Genomic DNA, 24415 nt, shown 5'->3' with positions numbered 1-24415 from the left:
CATCATCTCAGCCTGTGTGTCCAGGTAAACTTAACAGCAGAACACTAGAGACACTTTGAGTTAGTTCTTGACTATTTAAATGAATTATTGTAGAAGAACAATTGCAATTATTGGCTGAGATTGGTATTTTAATAGAAATGCCTTTTTCTCAAGGTTTAATTCTTCTGTTGGAATAACCTGCTGATGGCTACAATGTTCATTGAATTTTTTTTTCCTGATTAGAGAATTTTATTTCTTAATACCTTCTCCCTTTGTTCTTACAATTCTAAACTTATCTAGTGTTTGATTTGCAGCTGAGTAGATACAAAGGTCTTCCAATTTTAACAGTTATTTAGAGCACAAGTGCATCATTTAAAACACACACAGTGCTTTCCATTTACATGACTTTCCATTTGGATTATATTTGAAGTTCTCACGTAATTAATAGAAATGTAGCTCAGCTCATTAGCTATGTTTTGTACATGAGAGTTTATTTATCTCTCATGTAATTGCCTTTGGGAAGCCATAAAGGTTTAATACTTAAGCTGACTGAAACTTAACCAGATAGAAGCTAGTAGGCAATATGATGATGTGAGAAACATCCTGCTCTTCTCTCCATCAGCAGTGTGGTAATACACCAGGCCTATTATACTTTGTATTTTTAATTTCAACTCCTACTAACAACCAGAAATATATAATCTTTCATCAACTGTCTTCATTATTTTTTGTTTCACCCGTCCTTATCTTCTGTCAAATCTAAATGTATGCTTGGATCTTGATTTATTCATGTACTTAACTTTACCCATGTGAAACATCTGGTTGGATTCAGTAATGTCATTAATAATTAGATTTGGAGGAGGCTGTTCTTGTGTAGTCCAGTATCTGATCAAGCCCTAAACCCTACTGCAATACAGCTGAAAGAACAACATCAGAAAATTTTTACAAATATTGTCTCCAAATGAAATATTTCATGGTCAGATGTTTGCTCTTAGAATATTTTACTATGCAATAAGATTAAATTTTTACTATGTAATCAATTAAGCCATGAGCTCTACCAATTGATTACAAAACCATTGCTGCTTTTTTTCCTCCCATATCTTCAACTACAGCTTGGCTTTTTCTCAGTGCTAATGAGTTATTTCTTTGTAATCGTTGTATAACTCCACGAACAGCTCTTCTTTAAGTATGTGTTTAGTTGGATCGAAGGCAAGGACTATTTTCTTGTTCTGTAGCCACAGAAAATCTGCTGCTTTCTTCCTGCCTTCCAGCTTTGTGTAACAGCTTCTTGTGCTCACACCCTCATTTTTTTCCCTTCATTTTATAGAAGCTGCCTCTGAGGAGTCATTGTCATTCTCCCCACATGCCTTTAAATTGCACACAAAATCGCTAACTCTTAACAAAGTGTCCCTTTGAAGAATCAGAAATACTTGAGGTTGAATAACTTAGTTGTTTGTTGTTATGCTCTGTGTAAGAGAATTCTAGAAATATTTGATAGTTAAATCAGTATTGCACCTTCAGATTATATGCAGTATACATCTAAAGACTGTAAAATCAACATTGCACCTGAGTCCAAATATGTGTATTTCAGCATGTTCTCTGTTCAGAATAAATGAAGTTTTAGTAATGTTTGTATGGTCTAAGCAGTACACCAGGCAACACTTCTAATTTTCTGTTTAGTTAGTGTTTATCTTAAGAGCCAAGTCAACAGTAGCTGTGAAAGTGAACACAATATTCAGATTCCTCTTCCATCTTTCCTCCATTTTACCTTCAGATGATACCTATTTTTATGTATGAAATGTCTTTCTCAATCTCTTCTTAGCAAAAAGGCTTGTTCTATTTTCTTGAGCCTTACTGGGATATAGGTGTGATGTAAAACACTGTAACTCTCAGAACATTCCTTTCCTGTTTAAGAGTTTAATCATCTAGTTTATTGCTCTGCTTTTTTTCATTCTCTTTCCTAGAACTGAGTTGCTGTGTTATATTTTCTGCTTTGCAGTAGCTATGCAGCCTGCTGCTGTTAGGAAGTTATTAAAAATATCTTGTTATGCAGATCTAGTCATGAATTCTTGGAGTTGTCACTGTGGTGACCTCTGATCCCTATCTGATTCGCAGGTCGCACAATGCAATTTGGAGCTCTTCTAATAGAGTGTAAAATAAAGTAGGGTGTCTATATCACCAAGTTAACCCTTATGCTAAGTGTTTAAGTTTTCCAGGCTGAAGGGTCATCTCCCTTGATTCATCTTTCAATACTGAGCAATGTATGTTCAGATATAAATTTGCTTTCTGCTTTTTATCTGTCCTACTTTACAAAGGGAAACTGTGCATTGAAGTGAATAGAATGTGTTTGTGAAGTTCAGTGAAGGTGCATTGCTGAGTATGTATGTTTATTTTAAAAAAGGGGAAAAAATCTAGGCTTGGAACACTAGTGAATTTATTGTAGTAACTCACTTAAATCTAGCTGGTGCAGTAACACTAAAATAAAGATGCTTATGTCAATGACATCTTTGTGCCTAGAACCTACTATTGGGAATATACATAATGTTATCTATGTCTTGCATGGACTATTTTGCTGACTTGTTGCCTATCATAAATTAGGTTTGTTTATTTCAGGTTTATTCATCTGTAAGAAATACAAAATCTGAAAAAACTTTTAATGAATAGGTAGTTAAAATGTGATCCTTGAAATAAGCTGTGATTTAGTTACTGCTTCTGTGTGTGTGCAGGCTGCATAACAAAATGTAGACACGTATATACATTGGTGGTGGATACCAAGGCTTAGCAGCATGAGTTTGATCCTGTCAAAGCAATAGGTGGTAATCTGTCAAATGCAGTAGGACTTATTGCATCACTCAGTGCTAATGGGAATCTTGTTATATTACATCTTAGATGAAAATCACATTTCCTAAAATTCCGTAACAACAACTACTGCTAAGATAGATTTTTTTTTTGCATCTTTAATACTTAGCTTTTATCTTGTGTAGTCCTCTGATTAAAGGACTCAATAAAGGGATTGAGTAATTCAAAACATTACTTAAAATATTCTTCGTCATTTTATAAAGAGCTTGGGCTAGCTGAAAAGCACTGGTAGGAGCTTCCCTTTGGAAGGAAGAAGAAAGCAGGCCTTTTGCTTTCCCTTTGAGATATCAGGCCACAGGGCAAGTTTTTGGTCCACAAATGGCTGTGGTCGGTCCTGTGCCTCACTCTACAGCCTTTAAAAATGGCTTTGAACAGTATTGCCCACACCTGCACGCAGGGAACAGCATATAGAGGAATATACCTAGTGGGAATAGGAAAGGGTGGAGCTGGTAAAGCACGGTGTCTGTTAAAGGTAGTGCTGTAACCTTGACAGTGGCTGTATGGCAGCTGCTTTCTTGACAAAATAGAGAGTTCTCCTGCATCTTACGATCTCTGCTCTACATATGTTGCTGTCTGAATATAGATCCTAAAAAAGATTTCTTGTCACTTGGTTTGTGGATTCTACAGCTTTGTTGGCTTCATCACACTTCAGTCTTCAAACCTGCAAACCTTCCTCTTTATGTTAAGATGAGTGAAGACCTGTAGGCACTTCATGGAGTTTTTTTACTCACAGGAAGTCATGAGGTAGCAATAAACCATGTTTGGTTTTTGAGACACAAGTAAGGCGAATAACAGTATTTTACGCTTTTCTTTTGTTAAATTTCATCCATTCCATAACTCTGAAATAATTGCAAATGAAATTCTGCCAGGTATTTCTTGTGTTATGCAGTTAGCAAATCCACTTCTTAGCAGGTAGCTCTGTACAGGTTGCTGTTGTACTATTTGTGGGAGCTGAACAGGAAAACAGCTTATATATTCTGGTGGTTTTTCACTTGGCTAAAGGTTGGTTTAAACGTGAACAGCAGTTATAAGTGGCTGTCTTGTTTCCATTTCCACCTGTGATGGTTCCCAGTGGGAACCTCCCTTGCTCTGGGAGTAGAGCTCCTGTTGTGGCAGGGATCTGAACTGACTGGAAGCTAATCCAGGAGAAAGGATTTTTCTACCGGTACCCAGAGAGTAAAACCATTCCCTTCTAACTCAATAAATCAGGTAGTGAACATGTAATTGTGAAGTTCAGTCTTTATTTAATCAGAGAACTTGGAAACTGATGGAATGAGATATTATTAGCTCATCTCCCAGTGTGAATGATAAACTGGATGACAAAAACAACAGGAAATTATTTGAGAAGAGAAGGCTCTGCTGCAACTTGATAGCGGCCGTGCAGTATCTAAAGGGGGACTACAGGAAGTAGGGAGACAGGCTCTTTAGCAGGGTCTGTGCTGATAGGACCAGGAGAAATTATTTCAAACTTCCAATAGATTTAGATTGCATGTAAGGGAAATGTCTTCTACAGTGTGAGGGTGATGAGGCACTGGCACAAGTTGCCCAGAGATGTGGTGGATGCCCCAGCCCTGAGACTTTCAAGGTGAGGCTGGATCACACCTTGGGCAACCTGATCTAACCGTGCATATCCCTGTCCACTGGGAGTTGGACTAGATGACCTTTAAATGTTCCTTCCAACTCTAAGGATTCTATGATTGTGTGATTCTATGAAATACTGTAGTGTTTGTGTGTATGTATGCACGTTGTATGTATGCTTACTGTGCAGTAAGATGTAGTGCCTGAAGTAACTACAATAACCACGTTGCGGAGATGCATTCCAGTGCTTTGGAAAGTATGGTTTATTTTTCTATAAATATTTCATGAAAACATTCAAAGGACCAATGCACACCACAATCAGCTGCTTCTGATAGTACAAATGAAACATAGGTATCAAATGTAGGTGGTCAGCAGTGATTTTGTTAGGGGGCTTTTTTTTTTTTTTAACATTGAAGAACTTTATTAACTTTGATAATGAAAGATAGCAGACATCTGTTTAAGCTCTGGAACAGATGAAAGAAAAGCTGTTAGGGGTTCTTTGGCAGTTGAAGTAAAACTTTTACATTTACCTTGAATGCAGTATTTCTTCCATGAAAATCCAGTATTATGCAAGAGATCTCTGCTTTTCTACTATACTAAAGGCTTTGGTGATTGAAGTAAGTCCGAGTAGTGGAGTACAAAATACACTTGAGGATGTATCTTCAGTGGTTACTGCTAAAGTACTAAACTTGCTTTGCAACATCTTCTTGAGATAATGGGGTTAAATGCATCTGTTTATCAGAGTAACTGTTGTTCTCTGTGAAACTCTAAATTCCATACAGGTGGACTTATTTCTCAACAACGGTTCATGAAGAACAAAGGACCTGCATCTTGAGCTCTGGTATTTTCTAAATAAATTTGCATGGGTCTGTGTTAAAATCTAAAAGCTTGTCTTCCAGGAATCAGAAACACAGTAATGATAGAGGTTTTGTGCAGTGTGCATCACCACTATTGTTCATTCAGTGTCATAGAATGGTTTGGGTTGGAGGAGACATTAAAGCCCACCCAGCCCCAACCTCCTGCCATGGACTGGTTACCCCCCACCAGCTCAGGCTGCCCAAGAGCCATCCAACCTGGCCTTGAGCACCTCCAGGGATGGGGCACCCGCAACTCTGAGCATCCTATGCCAGGGCCTCCTCTGTACCACTGCAACAGCTCTGTATACTTCTTGTGTTAGGACCCATGTCTAAGCTCTGTTTAACGCTGGCCAGAATAAGAAGGCTTTGATACAAGTCTTGAGTGACCCCCAAGCTTGTGCCACTAGGACACTCATCATGCTCACAGACTATTGCTAACATATAGTGCTCTACAGAAAATCTGCTTTGCTGGATAGTTCTTACTGCTGAAGCAATTCACAGCAATATACACCAGTTCAGCACTAACTTCTTGAACTCAAACCCTTTAAGCATTTCTGCTAACTTCTGGAAATTATGAAATAATTCATTCTTGAATAAAAGTCAGGTTGTCCCAGTAGCCTATGTGCTGTTGAGCAATTACAAGTAAAATGAACAGTGATACTTTTATTGGTAGACATAAAACGTCATTTGCCTGGACCACATATCTTGATTTGTAGTCATATAGATCTGAATTTATGCTCAAATCATGGAGCAGAATGGAGGGATTGTGTGTGGGTGTCCCTATAAATACAACTCTTTTGTGTTTCATTCAGGAAAAACTCGAGCACAATTCTGAAATCTGGCGTTTTGACAGCATTTATTTACTTTTTACTTTTCTTTGTTTATTGGATAATGTAAAAGGATGGAGAAGAAGGAGGAACTTTTAAAAATCCTTCTGTGCACGATATGTTGTTTGATTATTCAATTTCTATTGCTGGTACTGAAGAAATTATTCTTATGCACTCTGTGTTTGGTTGCATAGAATATCCCCAAATTTCATTTCAGATGACTGAAGTATGTTTTGTGTTGTGGTCGAATAAAAAATGTACTTGCTTAAGGTTGCCCCTTTAGCTGGGCTCTGTGGTGATAAATATTCTGATTCCCTAACCTGAAATCTTCTGCCTCTAGAAAAATATTTAGTTGGCTTTGAGTAGGTGCACATGAGATATTGGCATGGTGGAATAATTTGCAAGATCTTCCAGTGAGGGTATTAGCATATAAATAGCAGATGCAATGACGACCATCACAGCTGAGTACATTTAATTTTTAGTTTATAAGATAGAATGGGTTTTTAAATGCATAGCCATCAAGCCTGCTGAAAGACAAATGAAGTTTAGAGTTCACTTGTCTGAGGATGCCTTACATCATTTTTTTTTTTTAAAAAAAAAGGGAAACAGACACACATAAAACTGAACAAAAGTGATTTCTTGGGTGAAAAGTGAGATTGCAAACCAAGTTAATTAAACCATGCTAAATTTATTTAATGGTCCCAGCTGTAGTTTGCAAGTGATGTTTTAGTAAGTAGATAGGACTTCTTCGTGTGCTATCTTTTCTTTTTCTAAAATAATTAATGAATGCTGAACATCTGTAAACTGATTGCATTGTATTTCAGTCATTTTATTGCTTAATTTAATTATGATTGCAGAGGCTCGGAGTTTTTAAAGCCTCTTAATAGAAAGTAACAATCAATTTGTATAAAACTGGGAAGAGGACCAAAGGCTTTCCCTTGCGTATTTCAATGTGGCATATGGTGGGTGAAGATTCTGTGTTGTTTTAATTAATTTATTTCCATATTATTGCAGAGGACTTGGACTAGTTGGCTGTCAGAGGTCTCTTCAACTCTAAGGATTCTATGATTCTGTTTATTTAGATTTATAACTAGTTGGGATGACGGAGCAAGACATTTAACTGTGCTGAGCTACACTAACCACTGGGCTCTTGGAATGATAACTCCAAAGTACAAGATAGGATTGCATTTCTGGGGACATACCGTATCTGTTTTCAGTTGTTGGTTTTTTTTTGTTTAGGTGGAGATTGGTTAGGAAACAGCTGTGATTAGGGAACAAATGGCTTGATTGTGCTTGTCTTGCTGGAGAGGTCACCACTATTTTAAATTTTTAATGAAAATTTGGAGAATTGAGGAACGTGCTAACTGGTTGCAATGAAAATAATATATGGGTTTCCGTGTTTCATTTTTTGTTTGTTTTACTGTATTCTCATTTTCAAATCAGTTCAGCCCCCAGATTTGCAAAGTGCCCAGCAAAATCCTGTTTCCTTGCACAGTGAGGTATCTACTCAAGAAAACTACTGCTTTGTCACTGTAGGTGCAGAGCAGTTCAACACTGAGCTGAAAATCTTCCCATCAGAATTGGTGATCAGGAGATGTGCACGCAGCTGCTGATGTGTGGGAATCTGTTTGGTCTTCCTTCAGCAGACCATCCTGTAGCACTAGAGGGAAAGCATTAGCTCACCTTCTCTCTTCCAAGCTGCTCAACTAAGCTAGGGACTTCCTTTGTATCACCTGGTAATTGAAACGGATTTGAGAACACGATATTTTCCCCCACGTTCCTTAGCAGCTTGTTTAGTAACAGCTCGTTGCATGGCTGCATAGAGTTGTTTAGTTTTGTAAGCTGCAAGAAAAGCTTCGCCTTCTAGTATTTATCACTTGAGCTTATACATTACACTTCTTCCAGTATAGAACACTACAAATGGTGTAGTGTTTGTTTTTATCAGTCTTGTTTTTCACATTTGTGAGTGTCTAACTACTCATTCCTAAGGATTCTAACTTATTCTGTCACAAAAACACATCTCTTAAATATGTATTTTAATAGTTGGTAATTCATGGCAATTGCCTGAAAAGCTTATCTATAGTGGGGACATGGGTAACAAGTGGATGAACTTTCAAACAGCATCTGTAGAGTTTGCTGTGGAACTTTGCTCATGGTTGAAAAGTGGAATTGGAGGAAAAAAAAAAAAAAAAAAGACATTTCTGACCAATGCTGTTGCCCACACACTCTCCTCCTTTCTGTGTAAAGGGAATGGAACAAAACAGTATCAGTGGGATGGCTCTGAAGTACTGCTGGAGTGCCATAAATTGAGATGGAACTAGCCACTGCCACTGAGTGACTTCTTGAGTCTCCACTGGTGATGAGTTTTATATTTGAGAGCAAAAAAGATAAGTTGTCTTGTTAAAGATGTTATCAAAATAAAGATTTTATGTCTGTTTGAATTAAAAAGGGGACTTAATTCCTGAAAGTTAGCTAAGCAGTTAATTTTGTTTTTTGTTTTTGTTTTTTGTTTTTTTTACAGGAAATCTAAATTTAATAGGATACCCCAGTGAAATTCAAGGGTGTGAACAATAAGCATAATATTTTATGAAAATGACCCCCATATTTAAAATCTGGCATTATATGTTATGCATTGTAGCACCAAGTCCACATCTACCTTTTAGAAAATTAAAACACATAAATTCTGTTTAGTGTTTGATATGCAGTGCACTAGCTGAAAGCCATAATGCCCCTAAAACCTTGGGTTGCTTTTCACCTTTCATAAATTCCTGGGTAGATTCTATACAAAAAATAATTTTCAGCTCCGTGGCTCATTGTTATTCAAACTTGATTGATCGTCGTCATTTACTCAGTGAGGAAGTTAAGTGCTCCTGTCATTTCCGCAGAGTATAATTGGGACGTTTCACAGGTCAGCGGCAGTGACAGGTTTCCCTTTTGATTAGTGTTAGACTGATAACAAAAATTACAGTTTCCTATGATTAATGTTTTCCATAGTACTCAAATGCACAGTTCATGGATTATACCTAAACAAAGTGAATTTGCATCTGATTATGCCTTCTCTCCGTCAGGCTGTTCACGTGCTCTAAAGTTTGAGAGCATGCAGGTAATACAGGAAAGTTGCTTCCAATGCAGTTTTCAAGCTGAGGGTTAGCAAAGCATTCTGCATGTTAGTATATTATGTTCAGAGGTCTATGCATCTCCAATAGCACGTGAAAAAAGAAAGAGGAAATTCCAGCTACAGATGGAATTCTTGTGGATTCTTTCTGGTCCTCTCAGGTTGTCATGCACACGAGTGCTTGTGTTCTACCTTAGGTCTATTAAGTTAAATGTTCTGTCTGAACTGAGTTTTCTTTTGCTAGTTTATCATTATTTCTTGGTTCCTTATACTTGTTGCTGTTGAGGTGTATACAGAATGCTAAGTAAAAGCCATGGAAATGCAAAACAGAGAAAATAACAGCGCAAAGTGAATGTTGTTCTGCTTTTATGCTATAGAACAAACAGGCCAAGGTCATCCATAGCAAGTTTGGGCTTGGCTTGATCTTCTTTAATAGCTAAATGAGAAGTGAAACCTGCATATGGAAAATTAAATGTTGCTCTGTTTCTAGCTGGAGGAATAGTAATGGGTGTTATTGCCAACCTTCATTGAATTACCCCTAGGAAGTAACAAGGGGTAACAACACAAGTAGAATTTTAAAATCAAGATACAAACTAATGTCAGTCTTTAGCCCTCTCGTGGTGTGCAGAATACAGAGCTTTGTTGTTTTCCTTTCTGAATACCATCGGGAAGATTTTCTAAAAGTTGCAGTGTAACACAGCTGCTCTTCTTTCTCATGTTCAGCCTTCGCAAGTTTTAGTGGTAGAATATTTGACTTTATTTTTTTCGCATTAGAATTCTATTTTGATTTCTGCTGGAGATCAGATTCAGCATGAGTCTGTCTTGGCCATGCCAGGTAGGGCCTGAATTGCATCTTTCCTTTAGATGAGAAGAAACAATTGCAGTGGGATTAAAGTAAGCTAGGATGTAAGGTAGGCATCTTCCACGTAGCCCAGCAAGTCGCTCTTTGCCAATGGGAGGTAGTGGCAATGGGGCTGTGTTGTGGGTGTGCTGCTTCTCTTTGGCAGCAGGCTTCTTTCAAACATGGTTGTGCTAGGACTTTATTTCAAAATAAAGGCTGTTTAGGTATTCTCTGTGTGTGGTGGCGTGGTCTGGTAAATGTGTTCTGTTCTTCAAGAGAATAAATCTTTTTTTTTTTTGTCTTTTTTTATTTCATCTGGAACTGCAGATCTTAGTTCAAAGTCTTTTTTTTTTTTTTAAAGAAAAGGAAGAATCATACTTCAGCCTTGTGCCATCCTTTCATTAAAAGTGCATATTAATAGCAATTAATTTTGCTTACTAGAAATGAGTTTCAATCCAGTTTGCAAGTAACACTGAAGAAGTGCTGACTTTTTTTATTTTTAAACTATGTTCAATAAATCAAATTGGTTTCTAGTTTTTTTGATTCAGAGTGTATGTATGATTTAAAGGAACTCAACTGTGACACACGATTAGAGTAGTGAATTAAATTGGGAAAATTCTGCTGCAGGCAAAACCTGTGGTATCCTCCTGTGTGTGTTCAATGAGTAGTTGGTATGAATATCAACAGCAGTCAGGTATAGCAGGAAAGCAAAAACATAGCTGAAAATAGTAAAAAATGATGCAATTCCTTATCTATAGCTTTGGCTTGTTGCAGTGAAGTTGAAAAGAGTGATAGAGAGCTCTGTGAAAAGGTTGCTTTTAGTCAGTACTCCCTTATTGCATCCTCAACTTATAAAAGTGCATGGCAAGCATATGATAATGTGCAAATCATGGTGTTGTTTATATTTAGGTGACTCCAGAGGTGGACAAAACCTTCAGCACTGGTACCTTTTAACTGGTACCTTTTAGGCAACACTTGCTATTTCATATGTGTAGTTCTGATAGTACAGACCTTGTTTGAGGTCTCACAGATTCTTGTACCTTTCGTGTACTATGGCAGAAATAAATCATTTTTCGGTGTGAAACAAACTTAGAACAAATTGTAGAGGCTTGCTTGGCCATATATAGCAGTAGCTGGCTGAAATGAAATGTAGGAAGCCACTTATGTGTGTTAATTGACCTGGTTAATTGGTAGAAACTCCATTTCTATGTTTCAGCCTGTCAATTATGTTCTAAAATTTTTTTTCTAGGTTTTGTGCATATGAATTTGTACTGTCAGCATTGTTAGTGCTGCTGCAAAGCAACCCAGTTAAACACTAGCATACAGATGTAGCTGCATGTTCTGACTTCGGTCAGTATTAGCTGTCCAATCCATCAGATTCCTGTCCCATTTGTCTGCTCTGTTTATGAACCCCTGTGATACTAGGTAACATGCCGTGGACTATTTGAGGGCAGCTGAATGAGTAAAATCAAGCAAAGGGGAAGAGATAAGACTTTAATTTGATCATCAAGTCAAAGCCTATATGTTGTTCTAAGATTTTTTTGTTTTATTTTATAATTCCACACTTTCTCAAGCTTCAGCAACTGCATCTGTTGTAATGGATAAAAGGGTCTTTAAAGAAGCCCCTAGGATAAAGTGTGGCTTAAAAGATAAAATGTTAACCAAAGTTCTAATCTTAGATGAAGACTAAATACATAATTAGGAAAATGCTTTTGACATGGAGAGCCTCAGTAGGGCAATCATGGTGAAATATTTGCAGTGTAAAGGGAAATGAGAAGCTGTCTTTACATTTAAAAAAAAAAAATAATTATCTCTGTAGATGAAAGCTTCAGATGACGATGATGAAGATGATGATGAAGATGACTTTGTGGAGGTCCCTGAGAAGGAAGGTTATGAGCCCCACATTCCAGACCACCTGCGTAAGGAATATGGTGAGTTTGCCCAGCTGTGAAAGGCTTTACCCTTGCATGTTACTGCTGCACTAAAGTAAATAAACAGCCATTATGAAGTAATAAAGTGATCAGTGGTGTGGGTAATCTCTCTGGCTATGAGGAAGTCGTTACATCGAAAGGGGAGCAGCAGTTGGCTCTAGAAAAATAAATACTTTCCAGGAGCAAGAGCAACTAAGACTTGAAGCTAATTTTGTTCCACTGTGTCTCATTGTAGTTAGAGCCAGAAGCAGCACTGTGTGTGTTTGTGTGTACCCTAAACATGGGGAATGAATGTACTGCAAAGTAAAGGACTGAATATTAGAAATATTGGTAACAGTCTGGTGAGATGGGATAAAGTTTTGTCTCTTGATTAATAGCATGAAAGTCAGTTGCAGATGCACAACTGCTTCCTACCATGGAGTAGCCAACTTACAGCTCTGAAGTTAGGCTTGTTGTTGGGTATTGCTATCACAAGACATTAAAAGGAACTCAGCCTTTGAGCAGAGAATTCTAGCCATTAAGCACGTACCAGGAGACAAAATATAATCTTGGTTTTGTCTGCTTTGTTTAAATGAAGCAAGTCTTCTTTTAATCCATTCTAAAGATTATATATACACACACTTGTAATGTGTTTCTGTGAAATTGAATGAGGGGTAACTGAGGAAAGTTCATATCAATTTAATTTCTGTGCACTACTCCTTGTCCTTTGTATGTCTAACTGATTAAGTGTCTGCAGCTTTGCAGCTCTGTGTAGCGTTTTGCATTTTAAGATTCAGGAGATTTCAGTTTGTTGTAGAGGAGAGGGTAGCTGTCAAAACAATGGAGTTAAAAAACCTTAGACATTAGAGTAAGTTTCTTGCTTGTACATTTCTCTGTAGGTGGTTGTGTAAGGTGGTGTTGTGTTACCTTTTTCAATCCTGTACATGCTTAATTTTTACTTATCTGCAGTTTACGTCATAAAATTCAGGCTCTAGCTCTCTTCTGTATGTGTCAAATGCATCTTTTTTGGTGAAACAAGGGTGTGTGTGTCTGTGTAAACCCAAGACAGTGTGTCTCAAGTGACCATTTTGTTGTCTTCTGCTACCAAATTTGGTTACAGACAGCAAAAGATTTTCAGTAATGATAACCTGTAGTAGCTGCAGTCAGCTTCCGGATGTCTCTTGGTGTGACATTGGGCCTCAGTCTGTTTTAACATATCTGGATTTAATGTATGAAGACATCTTGGCACCCTTGGACATAAGGCCTGTGCAGTCTGCACACCTGTCTGTTTTCCCCACCTAAGGGCTTGGTCTAAAGGTGTATATCTTCGTTTCTCTGTACCTCTAAAAAGCATGCAACATATCTACTGTATATAGAAGACTGAGATTAAAGTATTGCCCTGGTGAGCAGATGGCTGCAATGTGCTTGGTTTGACTCTTAGCATAGGTGTTGCTTGACACAATCTACAGGCATGTACTTTGTCCAACCAAAAGTTGGGAAAGATGGAGTACTAGGAAGCTGAGTGTATTGAGGTAGCGTTGTGGTTGGAGAGTGGAGCTGAGTGTATTCATTGAAAGTGTTCGCAGGGCAGTGGTGGAGACTGTAAGACACGCATAGCAACTGAGCAGCTTCTCTTTTTTCTTCATGCTAACAAGATACACTTATTTGAGAAGACACTGAACAGCATGTTGGCTATCCTAACTGCCTTAGTCATGCAATGAACACTAAGTTCTGATTATTGGTAGTAGTGGAACTGGCAGCAGCAACAACAAAAAAGAATATAATGTAAGAAAGGGCTAGCAGCCTTCCAGATAGCTGTGAGAAGTTTCTTATGTACATATAATTAAGGAGAGTCATAAAACATTGGTGATTATAATAAATGAGTAAATGGGCTTAGTTATTACAAGCCTACCATAACTTAGTGTCCAGTCACCTCACACTAGCACTCCTGCTATCCCAGGATATTTTTTAAATGTCTGTAAAATGCTTTAAAAGAATTCCCAATTTGTATTTCATAGAATCACAGAATTGCTTGGGCTGGAAGGGACCTCAAGGATCATGAAGTTCCAACCCCCCCCAATTGCAGGCAGGGCCACCAACCTCCACATTTAATACTAGACCAGGCTGCCCAGGGCCCCATCCAACCTGGCCTGTTTAAACTACTGCTGATAGGAATGCATCTTACAGTGAGGAAACCGATCAGAAAATGTTACCTATCTCACATTTTGTATGCTTGCTGTTATGTGGGAACTAATGGTCATGGTTGGTTGTTCTTTATCAGGTATTTGTTGAAAATGGCATTTTGAACGAAACAAATCATTCCTGGTATTTCTGAAGGCGTTCAGGTTTTCTTGCTGTCATCAAAAGTTATTACCTAAGCTCCCAGTTCAGGAAAGAGTATCTATCCAGGCAGTTCTATGCATTTATTGGTCCAGCTCATCAGTTACTAGTTCAAAATCTATTTCAGGAGCCAGTATATAGCTACTGCATAAACAAAATGACTCTTATGCAATTACTTCAGGTCTGCGTGAGTACAGTTGATAGCTGTGCTTGCTTCTGAATTGACTTTTGCATGCGTTTTCCACAAGTGAAAACAAAGTAAGCATCCCTTTGGCTAGTTTTTTTTTGTTGTTGTTTAGAAAAGTGCATTACCAAAATACACAAGAATGTATTGATTTAAATATAGGGTGTTATCATGGAGAGCTGGTTATGTTAGATAGCTGCATATCTAATTAAATGTGGCTCTTTTTTCCCTGTGTGAGTGTAGTTACCGTAGGGGTTACTTTAGATTTATCTTCATGTAGTCCAGTTGGTTTTTTTGCTATATGTTGTTTGTTCATCTTTAGTTCATGAGGATTCTGAGCTAAGACAGCAGCCTGAATTGCAGCACCGAATCTTCCATGCAAAATAAATTCTCAGTGCTATGGAGAAGATGTGAACAATTTAAAGCATTTTTCTTGTGCTATTTTACCTGAACAAGCCAGAAAAAGTGAACAGCTTCTCAGAAAAAACTGTAAAACCTCCTGGTCATCTACATTGATTGAAACATCACATAGAATCATAGAATCGTTAAGATTATTGATTTAAAAATCACTTTATTTTCCTTCACTTCTCTTGGGAAAATGGAAGCATCCTACCAACAAGATGCATTTCAAGTTCACATACTGTTGCTGATAATATGTGCATGCGGTTGTGGATCTCATGAGATCTGAAACATTTGTGAAAAATGATATTTAGACACAGGAGGTTTTGTATGCCAGGCACAAATGCAGTATCTTTGAGTGTATGTATGTGCATGGAGTTGATCCCAAAATGGATGGTGATATTTAATATATTAGATGAACTGAGGATGGGTGCAGTTTGGGTGGAGAATTAAACAAGTCAATTTGAATTTCCATTTGTATGATTAAATGTAAATTTGTTAAAAGAATTTAGGTGATTAGATAACTGAAGTATGAAGATATAACCCATTAAGGTTGTCATGCCAAATTAGCATTACCAGACTTTTAATGACCTCCCATTTGTATAATCCTTATTTACACTTGCACCTGATGTCTGCAACAGACAAGAGATCGGCCATCCTGTGGTACCACAGAGCCCTCTTAATGTGTTGTGCTGTTATAGGGAAGGGCTGGACTGAAAGACAAACAATGCTGTGAAAAAATTTGCATTGAGTTGCTCTGGTTCTTATCTGTTGATGTGTAACTTCCACTTGTGTGTGTATGCCAACTACTTAAAACCTGAGGTGTTCTTTACTTAAAAGTAATCTTTGACGAGGGAAAAAGTACCATTAAAGTTGAGAAGCAATTAAGGAAGAAATGTTTTGCTCAGAGGGTGTTGTGTGTGGTGCTGGAACACCTCTTAGAGAATGATCACTTGTTGACTCTGTAGTTGCATATTCTTCCAGTCCATGTTTTTATTGGTACACACGAAAATCTGGAATTCATGAGGAAAAGGCACAAGCCCTGTGCTTCTGGTGTTGAGTTTACATGTCCAAATACAGCACCTAAATGGATCTGAAATACTGAGTGAAAGACTTGTTTTCACTGCTTACTCTTGCAGGAAAAGAGTTTAATTTTTCTGTCATCAGAATTCACAGAATTGTAGGGGTTGGAAGGGACCTCCAGAGATCATCGAGTCCAACCCCCCTGCCAAAGCAGGTTCCCTACAGCAGGTCGCACAGGTAGGCATCCAGGCAGGTCTTGAACATCTCCAGAGAAGGAGACTCCACCACCTCCCTGGGCAGCCTGTTCCAGTGCTCCGTCACCTCACTGTAAAGAAGTTCTTGTGCATATTTGTGCAGAACTTCCTGTGCTGCAGTTTCTGGCCGTTTCCCCTTGTCCTGTCTCCACTCAACACTGAAAAGAGACTGGCCTCACCACTATGGCCCCCACACCTCAGATATTTATAAACCTGGATTAGATCCCCTCTCAGTCTTCTTTTCTCAAGGTTAAATAGACCCAGTTCACTCAGCCTTTCTTCATAAGAGAGATGCTCCAGGCCCTTCACCATCTTTGTGGCCCTCCGCTGGACTCTTTCCAAGAGATCCTTGTCTTTTTTGTACTGGGGAGCCCAGAACTGGACGCAGTACTCCAGATGAGGCCTTACCAGGGCAGAGTAGAGGGGGAGGATCACCTCCCTTGACCTGCTGGCCATGCTCTTTTTAATGCACCCCAGTAAGCCATTGGCCTTTTTGGCCACAAGGGCACACTGCTGGCTCATGGCCAACCTGTCGTCCACCAGGATACCCAAGTCCCTCTCTGCAGAGCTCCTCTCCAGCAGCTCATCCCCCAAATCCCCCCCATTATGGATCTCTGGTGGTAGGCATATTTGCAAAACTTATTGAAAACCATTTTGTAATGGTTTATAAAATGATATAGCTTTGATCAAGCCTAGGATTCCACAGCAGAGAACTTAATTTTCATGGCAATGATCATGGAGAAGATTTAGCTGCAGGTTGAGTCAGTGAAAGTAAGGGAACACAGCAGGAGGGTGGGTATGATAGTTTGTGTCACGAGCAAGTTGTTGTGCTTCATGAAGGTGAGTTTACCTGGGGAAGGGTGTTGGTCTGAGCCTCCTGAGAGAGTTCTTACAGGTGAAGAACATGGAGATTTGTATGGAGGAACAGCTTCAGAACAGACCATGAGGAAACAAACCTACAGGCTTCATAGTGTGCGAAGCACAGCTCTTTGGGAATTGAATTTGAGAATTGGAACTACGCTGCCACCATGATTGCTTCATGCCACTACTTGTTAGACTAAACAAGGACTTCTGGGTGTTACTTGTCTTCTTTATGGGGAAAACTCAAGTCAGGTTTTGCAGGAGGAAGGACAGAGAATTATTTAGTTATCTTCAACTTTCAGTAATCTGTGAAGTTTGGGTTCCTCTTTCCCAAATTTGAAAAACGCAGTTCACACAGTTCCATTTCTCTCCCTAAACAGGACCCTACTATTCAGAATAACATCAATATTGTAATACTTTAAATCAAACATATTCTTACATGAAATTCTTGAAATAACATGCATTGCTTTGCTGTAAAAGTATGGATAATGAAATAGTGATGAAGTTAGGATCCTAGCCCTGATCTGCTACCATCAAATATGTAGTGAACAATCCCAATTTTTCCTAGATATACAGCACTAGGCATATATAACTACAAGTTTACTGGTGAGTTTGCCTCCTTATACTAGTATGTTTTGTATCTGTATACAGACGAGCACTTATTTATATTTAGCAGCAATTAGGAGTGAAACTTTTGTAATGCAGCATCTGAAATGAAGATGATTGCACTCATGGAAGAAAACTATTAAAAAAAAAAAAAAAAAAACAACTTGTAAGTTCACATAGAAGTATTTATTATAGAAGTTTCTTCTGATGCATCTGAATCAGTCATGCAAACCCTTCCTCACTCTCAAGCACGTTCATTCCATGTAAATAAGTTTGATGGGAAATCTGACACACGGGATATGTGTGATTCCTACTGAAGTTCTTAAAAACTAATGGTGACTGTACAGGATGCAGGTAACACTTCTGAGTTGCTTGCAGTATTGGTGCACTTCACACGAGCTGTGCAATGAGCAGAGACTGCAAAACGATGAAATGTAAAAGATCAGGATGTGAGGAATAGAAAGGTTTTCATCTGAGTGCTCCTGTTTTGATTTATTCTGATCTTACCTATGATTTTAAAATATCAGTAAATAGGGTTAATTAATGAGGATTGTTGTTATAGGTAAGGCAAACAAAATACCATATATGATGTTAACAAACTTATGTAGTTAACAAACATTTGTTATTCTTTTCCTTTAATTTGAATTTCCAAAGCAAAATTCTGAAAATTTTGGCTGCATTTAAATAACGTACATGCATTGAAGGGCTGTTGGGGCATCTCTTTCAGCTCTTTAAAACCTGTGATGATCAGCTCCCCTCAACTTTTTCAAGGCATCATTTACATACATTAGTGTGCAGTTCAGCATGAGATAAGCTGCCTTGGGTTGTGTGTGGCTTATTGTGTTGGGAGAATGTTTGCTGAAAGCACCTCTGGCATTTTCGCATCCTCCCTGAGCAGCTGCTGACAGCAATTTCTTTAGTGGCATTTGAGTAAGATAAAAAACTGGATCTGCTACTCAATTTTAATGTTAAGGAGGAAGTTTCCAATCACAGTAAATGATAAATGCTTTAATCTGTGTTATCCCTATATGAATGCTTTTTAGATTTTGTTCATAGCAGCTATTTTTCTAATTGTTTTTCTCACTTTAGAGTTCCTTTAATTAGTAATGTACTGTAAGCATCAGTTATCTGTCAGGGATTGCTTACATAATTCAATGCCCCATCCTAGATGAGTAACAGCACCTTCAGAGATAATGAAATTTTCCTACCATGTCATCACCTATGTTAATTTTGTTCATGCACGTGTTTGTGCATGAGGGACAGCAGAACTGATCTGAAACCTTGAGTTGTTTGGAAGCTGTCCCAAAAGGCTGGTTGGAAAGGACCACAATGATCATCCAGTTCCAACCCCCTGCTATGTGCAGGGTCACCAGACCACCAGACCAGGCTGCCCAGAGCCCCATCCAGCCTGGCCTTGAATGCTTCCAGGGATGGGGCATTCACAGCCTCCTTGGGCAACCTGTTCCACTGCATCACCAGCCTCTGTGTGAAAAACATATGCAAGATTTTTCATTATGAGCATAGCACATAAATATTGTCCCCAAACTGCTGGATTTTCCTAATGGGTTTTGGAATGTGTCTCTGCCAATGCAAATCACACGCATACAGCTTGACTGAGATTCAACCAATAGGAAACAAAAATTACTGTATTTTTTCAGGAAAGTTGAAGTCTGTCATGCTTGTTTATGTTCTGCCTCTGTTTTTTCAATTAAACTGAAGTGAATGTGAAGTAGCTAAATTTCATCTAAATTCGCACAGCTGAGGAAGCCCATGCTTGCTCTTTCTCTAAATTTTCACTGAGGGGCTTTTATCTCCCCCTAATCCCACCATTTCTGTCAGGACATAATCTCTTTCTCAAATTTACATTTTAATTACAAGGCCAGCTGAACTAGCTAAAATCAATAATGTCAGCATTCAGCAGCCTAACTTCAGCTGAAACCCCAGCCTCTCTCTTTCCTTCTATCGATTTGTCTTGAGAATACGCTCTACTTTATTGCCTCAGGCAAATAGATGCCATTTGGTCAATTTAAACAAAAAGGGGGACTTGAACATTTTTATGATTCTTTCTGAAAGCTGCCAGTGGAACAATTTGAAGCCAGGTACTGTGCTTGTGTCGAATAAAATGCACAGAACAGCAGAGTTCTTAAGAGGAATTTTACTTGTAAAGCTGCACTAAATTCCATCTGCATTTTAAAAACAAAGCAACAGAAAAACCAACCCTGATATTGAGATGGCACTGTCTGCATAGTGGCTCTTCATCTCGTTAGCAAGAACTGATTTTATGAACAGATGAAAAAAATCCACGGTAGAGGTGGTGTTAGCAGTGTGGCAATGTATTTACCTTTAGCTGTTTTCCTGTTAATGGTTTAAAATAAGAACTCAATGGGAAAAATAGTTTTTCTTGTAGCTCCTAAGAATTCTTGTATTGATCCTTTGAGTGATTTTATCTAATTGTCAACTTGTCCATTTGTCTCTCTTTTTCTGTGTTGTTGAGTGCCTGCCTCTGCTGTCCCCTGCTGAACAAAATCAGTGTATTAATGAGTGGGCAATTCTGCTTCCATACGTATGATAGGAAGAAAATTGAATAGAGCTAGGATTGTCTGAGAACTTCTGGTGTATGTGCACATATCTCTCTGAAGAGAAATAGAGATGTGGTAAGAGATGCACACCTGATAGCTTTCATTTAAAGATTATCTGTATACAGTGTACTCACGCTCTCAAAACCTTTGCTTTAAACAATCCTTTGCAGAAAGATATTCTTGTTCCTTAACAAAAAAAAAAAAAAAAAAAGGCATTTTAAGTGCTAGATACAGTCTAAGCAATTTTGCTTTACAGATACAGTCTGCTGCACATATTTTCTGAGCTAACCTTGCAGATGCCAAATGTTGTGTTTGCTTGTAATGGTTTCTAACATAATGGGAAGTTTGCTTGTCTAAATCCTGACAGTTCTAGAGACAGTCTTTTGGGTTAATTCTGTCTCACTTTGATCATTTTGATACAAAGCACCCTAGAAGGGCTTTTTGCTTTTTACACGATGACAGAAGCTGAGATGCAGTCCTGTCCTTCCCCTTACCAGTTAGATAAATTCAAACTTATTCCCTTCAGTGAAATATTAAATGTTGAGGCAAAATATTTCTGTGGAGGTTCCATCAACCCTTGTGAATGGCAAGTCTGCAGCCTAGTAAACATGACATCATTTCTTGTTAGCCTAGATGTTCCTTTGCTTAGTTCCAACTATTCTGCTTAATTATCACTGCTGCTCCTTCTGCTGATTTTCAGGCCATTTTCCAATGTACAGATTACTTTTTTAAACAATTGTAATTTCTTTTTAAGCAGTGTTCTTTCCAGCCTTGTTGACTTTGGGAAGCAAAGTAAGGTAGCAAGGTGAATGTGACACATTCGTTGCTTTCAGTAGAGAAGGTGATGTGAGGATGACTGGGTAAGGAAGGAGCACTGATATGCTCATCAGTGGCATCACCAGGGGCGAGAAGGCTTTGTCTGTCTGCAGCTGGCCAGCCTGCAAGGCTTTCACTGGACAGTATGTGTTCTGTTGTCTTGAGGTTTGCTGAAGTCTTTGGCCTCATGGTCTCAAGTTATGAAATGTTTAGTTACTGATGATTGAGTGGCATGCAGGATGCGCTCAGTGTGTACTTTGTTACTGCAGATATTTAAGAGAAAGGAAGCATGCAGTTGGCCTTGGGTACCTTCTCTGACATATCTTGGGATGTACACCTAGATGGTCTCTGGCAAATTCCACGTGAACTTTTCCTTTTCTAGTTGTTATCTTCTGAAATATTTGATGACTAAGTAAAGCAAAGCCAGATTACTTATAGATACAGCTTCAGGGCTCACTGGAAGTGAACAGAAAGAAGAGGCAGAAGGAATGTCCCATATCAACAGTGGCTAAAACTTGTTGGGTGAACGCAGGTTGCTTTCCTTAAGAAGTCTGAGGTATTTCTCTGGAAACTTTAGTCTGAAACTATGACTACTTTTGGTTGATAATTTTTTGGGGGAGATGTTATTTCAATTTCTTTTATGAAAAAGCATTCTGGAAGGGAAAACACTGTCTGTTACATAGGTGTGAGGAACCATGTCTTTCCATTGCAGCTGCTGTTGGCTGAAAAGTTCTCGTTACTGCTGCCAGCTAATAGAGTTGCTTCAGCTGGTAGCAGCATGTGCTATTCAACTGCTTGGTCTATCTAATTGCATCATTACTGTCCATGCTGACTGGCTAATCGAGCTGTATGAAGTGATTAAGTCGCCCCACCGCTGAGCTGCTGTTGCTGAGCTCTGCCTGAAGCTGCCTCGCAGTGGGTTTGTTCCTCAGGTGTCACTCATGCGTTTATTGTCCCTTCAGAGCACTCTGGCTGTACTGCTGTGCTTCTTAGGTTGTTTATCTTGGCATGTTGTGTATTTTAGTATCTGTGAAAGAAGAAAGTTGTCTAGATAATTCTGTTTGAGGATGTACTTAGGAATTGAAACTGAATTGTTATTTGATGTAGTGTTAGTAGCTCTTTCATTCCACTTTACCTTGATGTAACTGTGAGTATAGAAATGACATCTTAGCAAGATAGACACTTGTGACACTAGAAACCTGCATACAGAAAGCAATATCACATTTTAGACTAACATATATTGTTAAAATCCCTTTTTCCAAGACCAAGTAATGCCATTCTTTGCTTTCACATGATGTCACATGAATTTAAAAGTTTGTTTGCTGTCATTAGCTTCTCAGTATGTTTCTGTTTCAAAATCCAAAATAGTAAAACATTGTAGACAGAAATACCACTGCGTATGAGTGGGATTGATACCTAACGTGAATTCAAAAGACTGCCCCTCTACAAGTGATGGCATTATGAACTGCTTTGGCCCTGCTGTGAAGCATGGAGGGCAGGGGAAATGAACCCTCTCAACACTGATTTCTTTTTCAGGCCTTGAGCCTCAGTCACCCCCAAAAGCACCAGCAAGGAAGGCTCCTGCAGGACCAGCTCCGTTCAGCTCCCGTGCCCGGCTGAAAGGGAATGAAGATGAACTTGATCCAACTTGTGCAGCTGCAACATTGAAGCTTATCAGAGACAAACTACAAAAGTTAACACCTCCACAGGCCAGGTTATTTTTATTCAAATTCTTAGGATCCATAGGAGCCTCTTGCTCTTACTTGTATTTATTAATAAAGCAAGCACAAAGAAGATTGCAGAAACTGAGCATACTAAAGGTTTAGGCTGCCTTGTTTCCATTTTAAAGGTATAATTATTTTGCTCAGATGTGTATTTACTGCTTAAAATTTGGGAGTTTGTTAGTGATTGCTTTGGACTATTAAGGAATATTTTACTAATCACTTGGTTTAGGTTTAATTTGGTGTTAGTGGCCTCAGTGTATCCTTTAGGATGGGAGGAAAAAAAGACAACACTGTAAAAACAGTTGTAGTCCTAGATTTAAGTTAACATTAGGGTTGGTATGAAAACAGAGAACAAGTTGTGGTCACTTGTTCTCTCTTGACTTTTCTTTGTTTTTCTCTAGTGAGTCTGCAACTACTGAGCCAGCAGCTTTGGAAGAGCCTGACAGTAAGAGAAGAAAACTAGAAGAGGAAAGAGCTAAAGCTCCCCTCATGCCTTTTGGGTTAGATCTTCACTACTGGGGACAGGATCAGCCAAGTGCTGGGAAGATTCTCAAGTAAATGCTCTTTCTCTTTTAAGATAGATTAAACAAATACATAGATTTACTTGTACTCAGAGGTCACACAGTGGGGTGGCTGCTATTTCTTTTGATAATTACTTTTCTTCTTTCTCTTGTGTTGTGGGACCCATAAACAAAGTCAGAAATTCTACCTTAAGAGGGTATTTGTTTTGAGAAGTTGTGGTACTAATTAAATATCCTTTGATGCTTTAAAGCACATTTTTTCTGCTTTTTTCATGTTTGTGTATTATTTGCAGCATGGCAGCACTTCAGTTTAAATTGGTACCTTATTATGCAAAGTGTTCTGCAGGTCCATGGTAGGCAGTCCCTCTGCTGAAGACTTCACAGTCCAAATAAATAACAGGCAGGGTAGGAGAATGACAAGGGTGGTGTGGGGTATTTTTCCTGACTTTACAGAGTGGTAACTGGGGAAACTGATACGCTTGTTCAGTCACACAAGGAGTAAGTGGCAGTTGCAGGATTTGTATTTTGATCTCTCACTTTCCATTCTTGTTTGGGAAGGCTCTGTGTTCCTTAGAGATGAAGCACTGCTGGTTTGAGAAAAACTCTAGTAATGCTAGGGGCAGTAGATTGTAGATACGCTTCAGAACTTATTTCTAGCAGTTTGTTTTTAAAGCCCGTTTTTAGTACTAGTATTTTTATATGAATGTTGGGCTGCAAAGTCTTTCCTTTGTGTATAAATTCAATTTAAGTCCACCAGGAATTACCTATCAGCGTGTACCATATTTTGCTTGAAAAGGGCAAAGATCATTGACTAGCTGGCTTGAAGATCAAGCTTGTAAGTTCTCAGCAGTGCTATTTTAACTTAGTTTGTTTCCTTACTAAATCGAATAAATTAAAAACCCTGTAATCATAATGTAGACTAGAGTAATAATGCTATACATACAAAATGTAAACGGTGCTACCCAAGGGAAATGCCATCATCATCATTTCCGCCTTTGGAAACTGAGGAACCCTGTTTTTCATGACAGGTCCTTCTGCCTGCCAATGTTTCATGTAACAGTATTCATCTTCACTTTTTAACAATAGCTAAGTGAATGTTCACCCTGTGGAAATCAGCCTAATTTGCTGATTGTTAGTGCCTTTTT

General features: G+C 38.6%; 1 protein-coding gene across 1 annotated transcript in view; it reads left to right on the top strand.

Annotated features, from left to right (window-relative positions):
* The window catches only part of UVSSA (UV stimulated scaffold protein A), a 47536-nt gene that overhangs the window by 10899 nt on the left and 12222 nt on the right, over window positions 1-24415 (top strand). The window contains exons 7-9 of the mRNA XM_042871496.1: window positions 11873-11984; window positions 22562-22739; window positions 23151-23303. Of these exons, the coding sequence (XP_042727430.1) occupies window positions 11873-11984; window positions 22562-22739; window positions 23151-23303 (443 nt within the window). The remainder of the gene's footprint in view (window positions 1-11872; window positions 11985-22561; window positions 22740-23150; window positions 23304-24415) is intronic.

Source organism: Lagopus leucura, unplaced genomic scaffold, assembly GCF_019238085.1.
Source record: "Lagopus leucura isolate 7727_CA_CO unplaced genomic scaffold, USGS_WTPT01 Super-Scaffold_100004, whole genome shotgun sequence".
NCBI lineage: Eukaryota > Metazoa > Chordata > Aves > Galliformes > Phasianidae > Lagopus > Lagopus leucura.
Note: the sequence above shows the minus strand (reverse complement) of the source record. Positions and strands in the feature narration are given on the sequence as shown.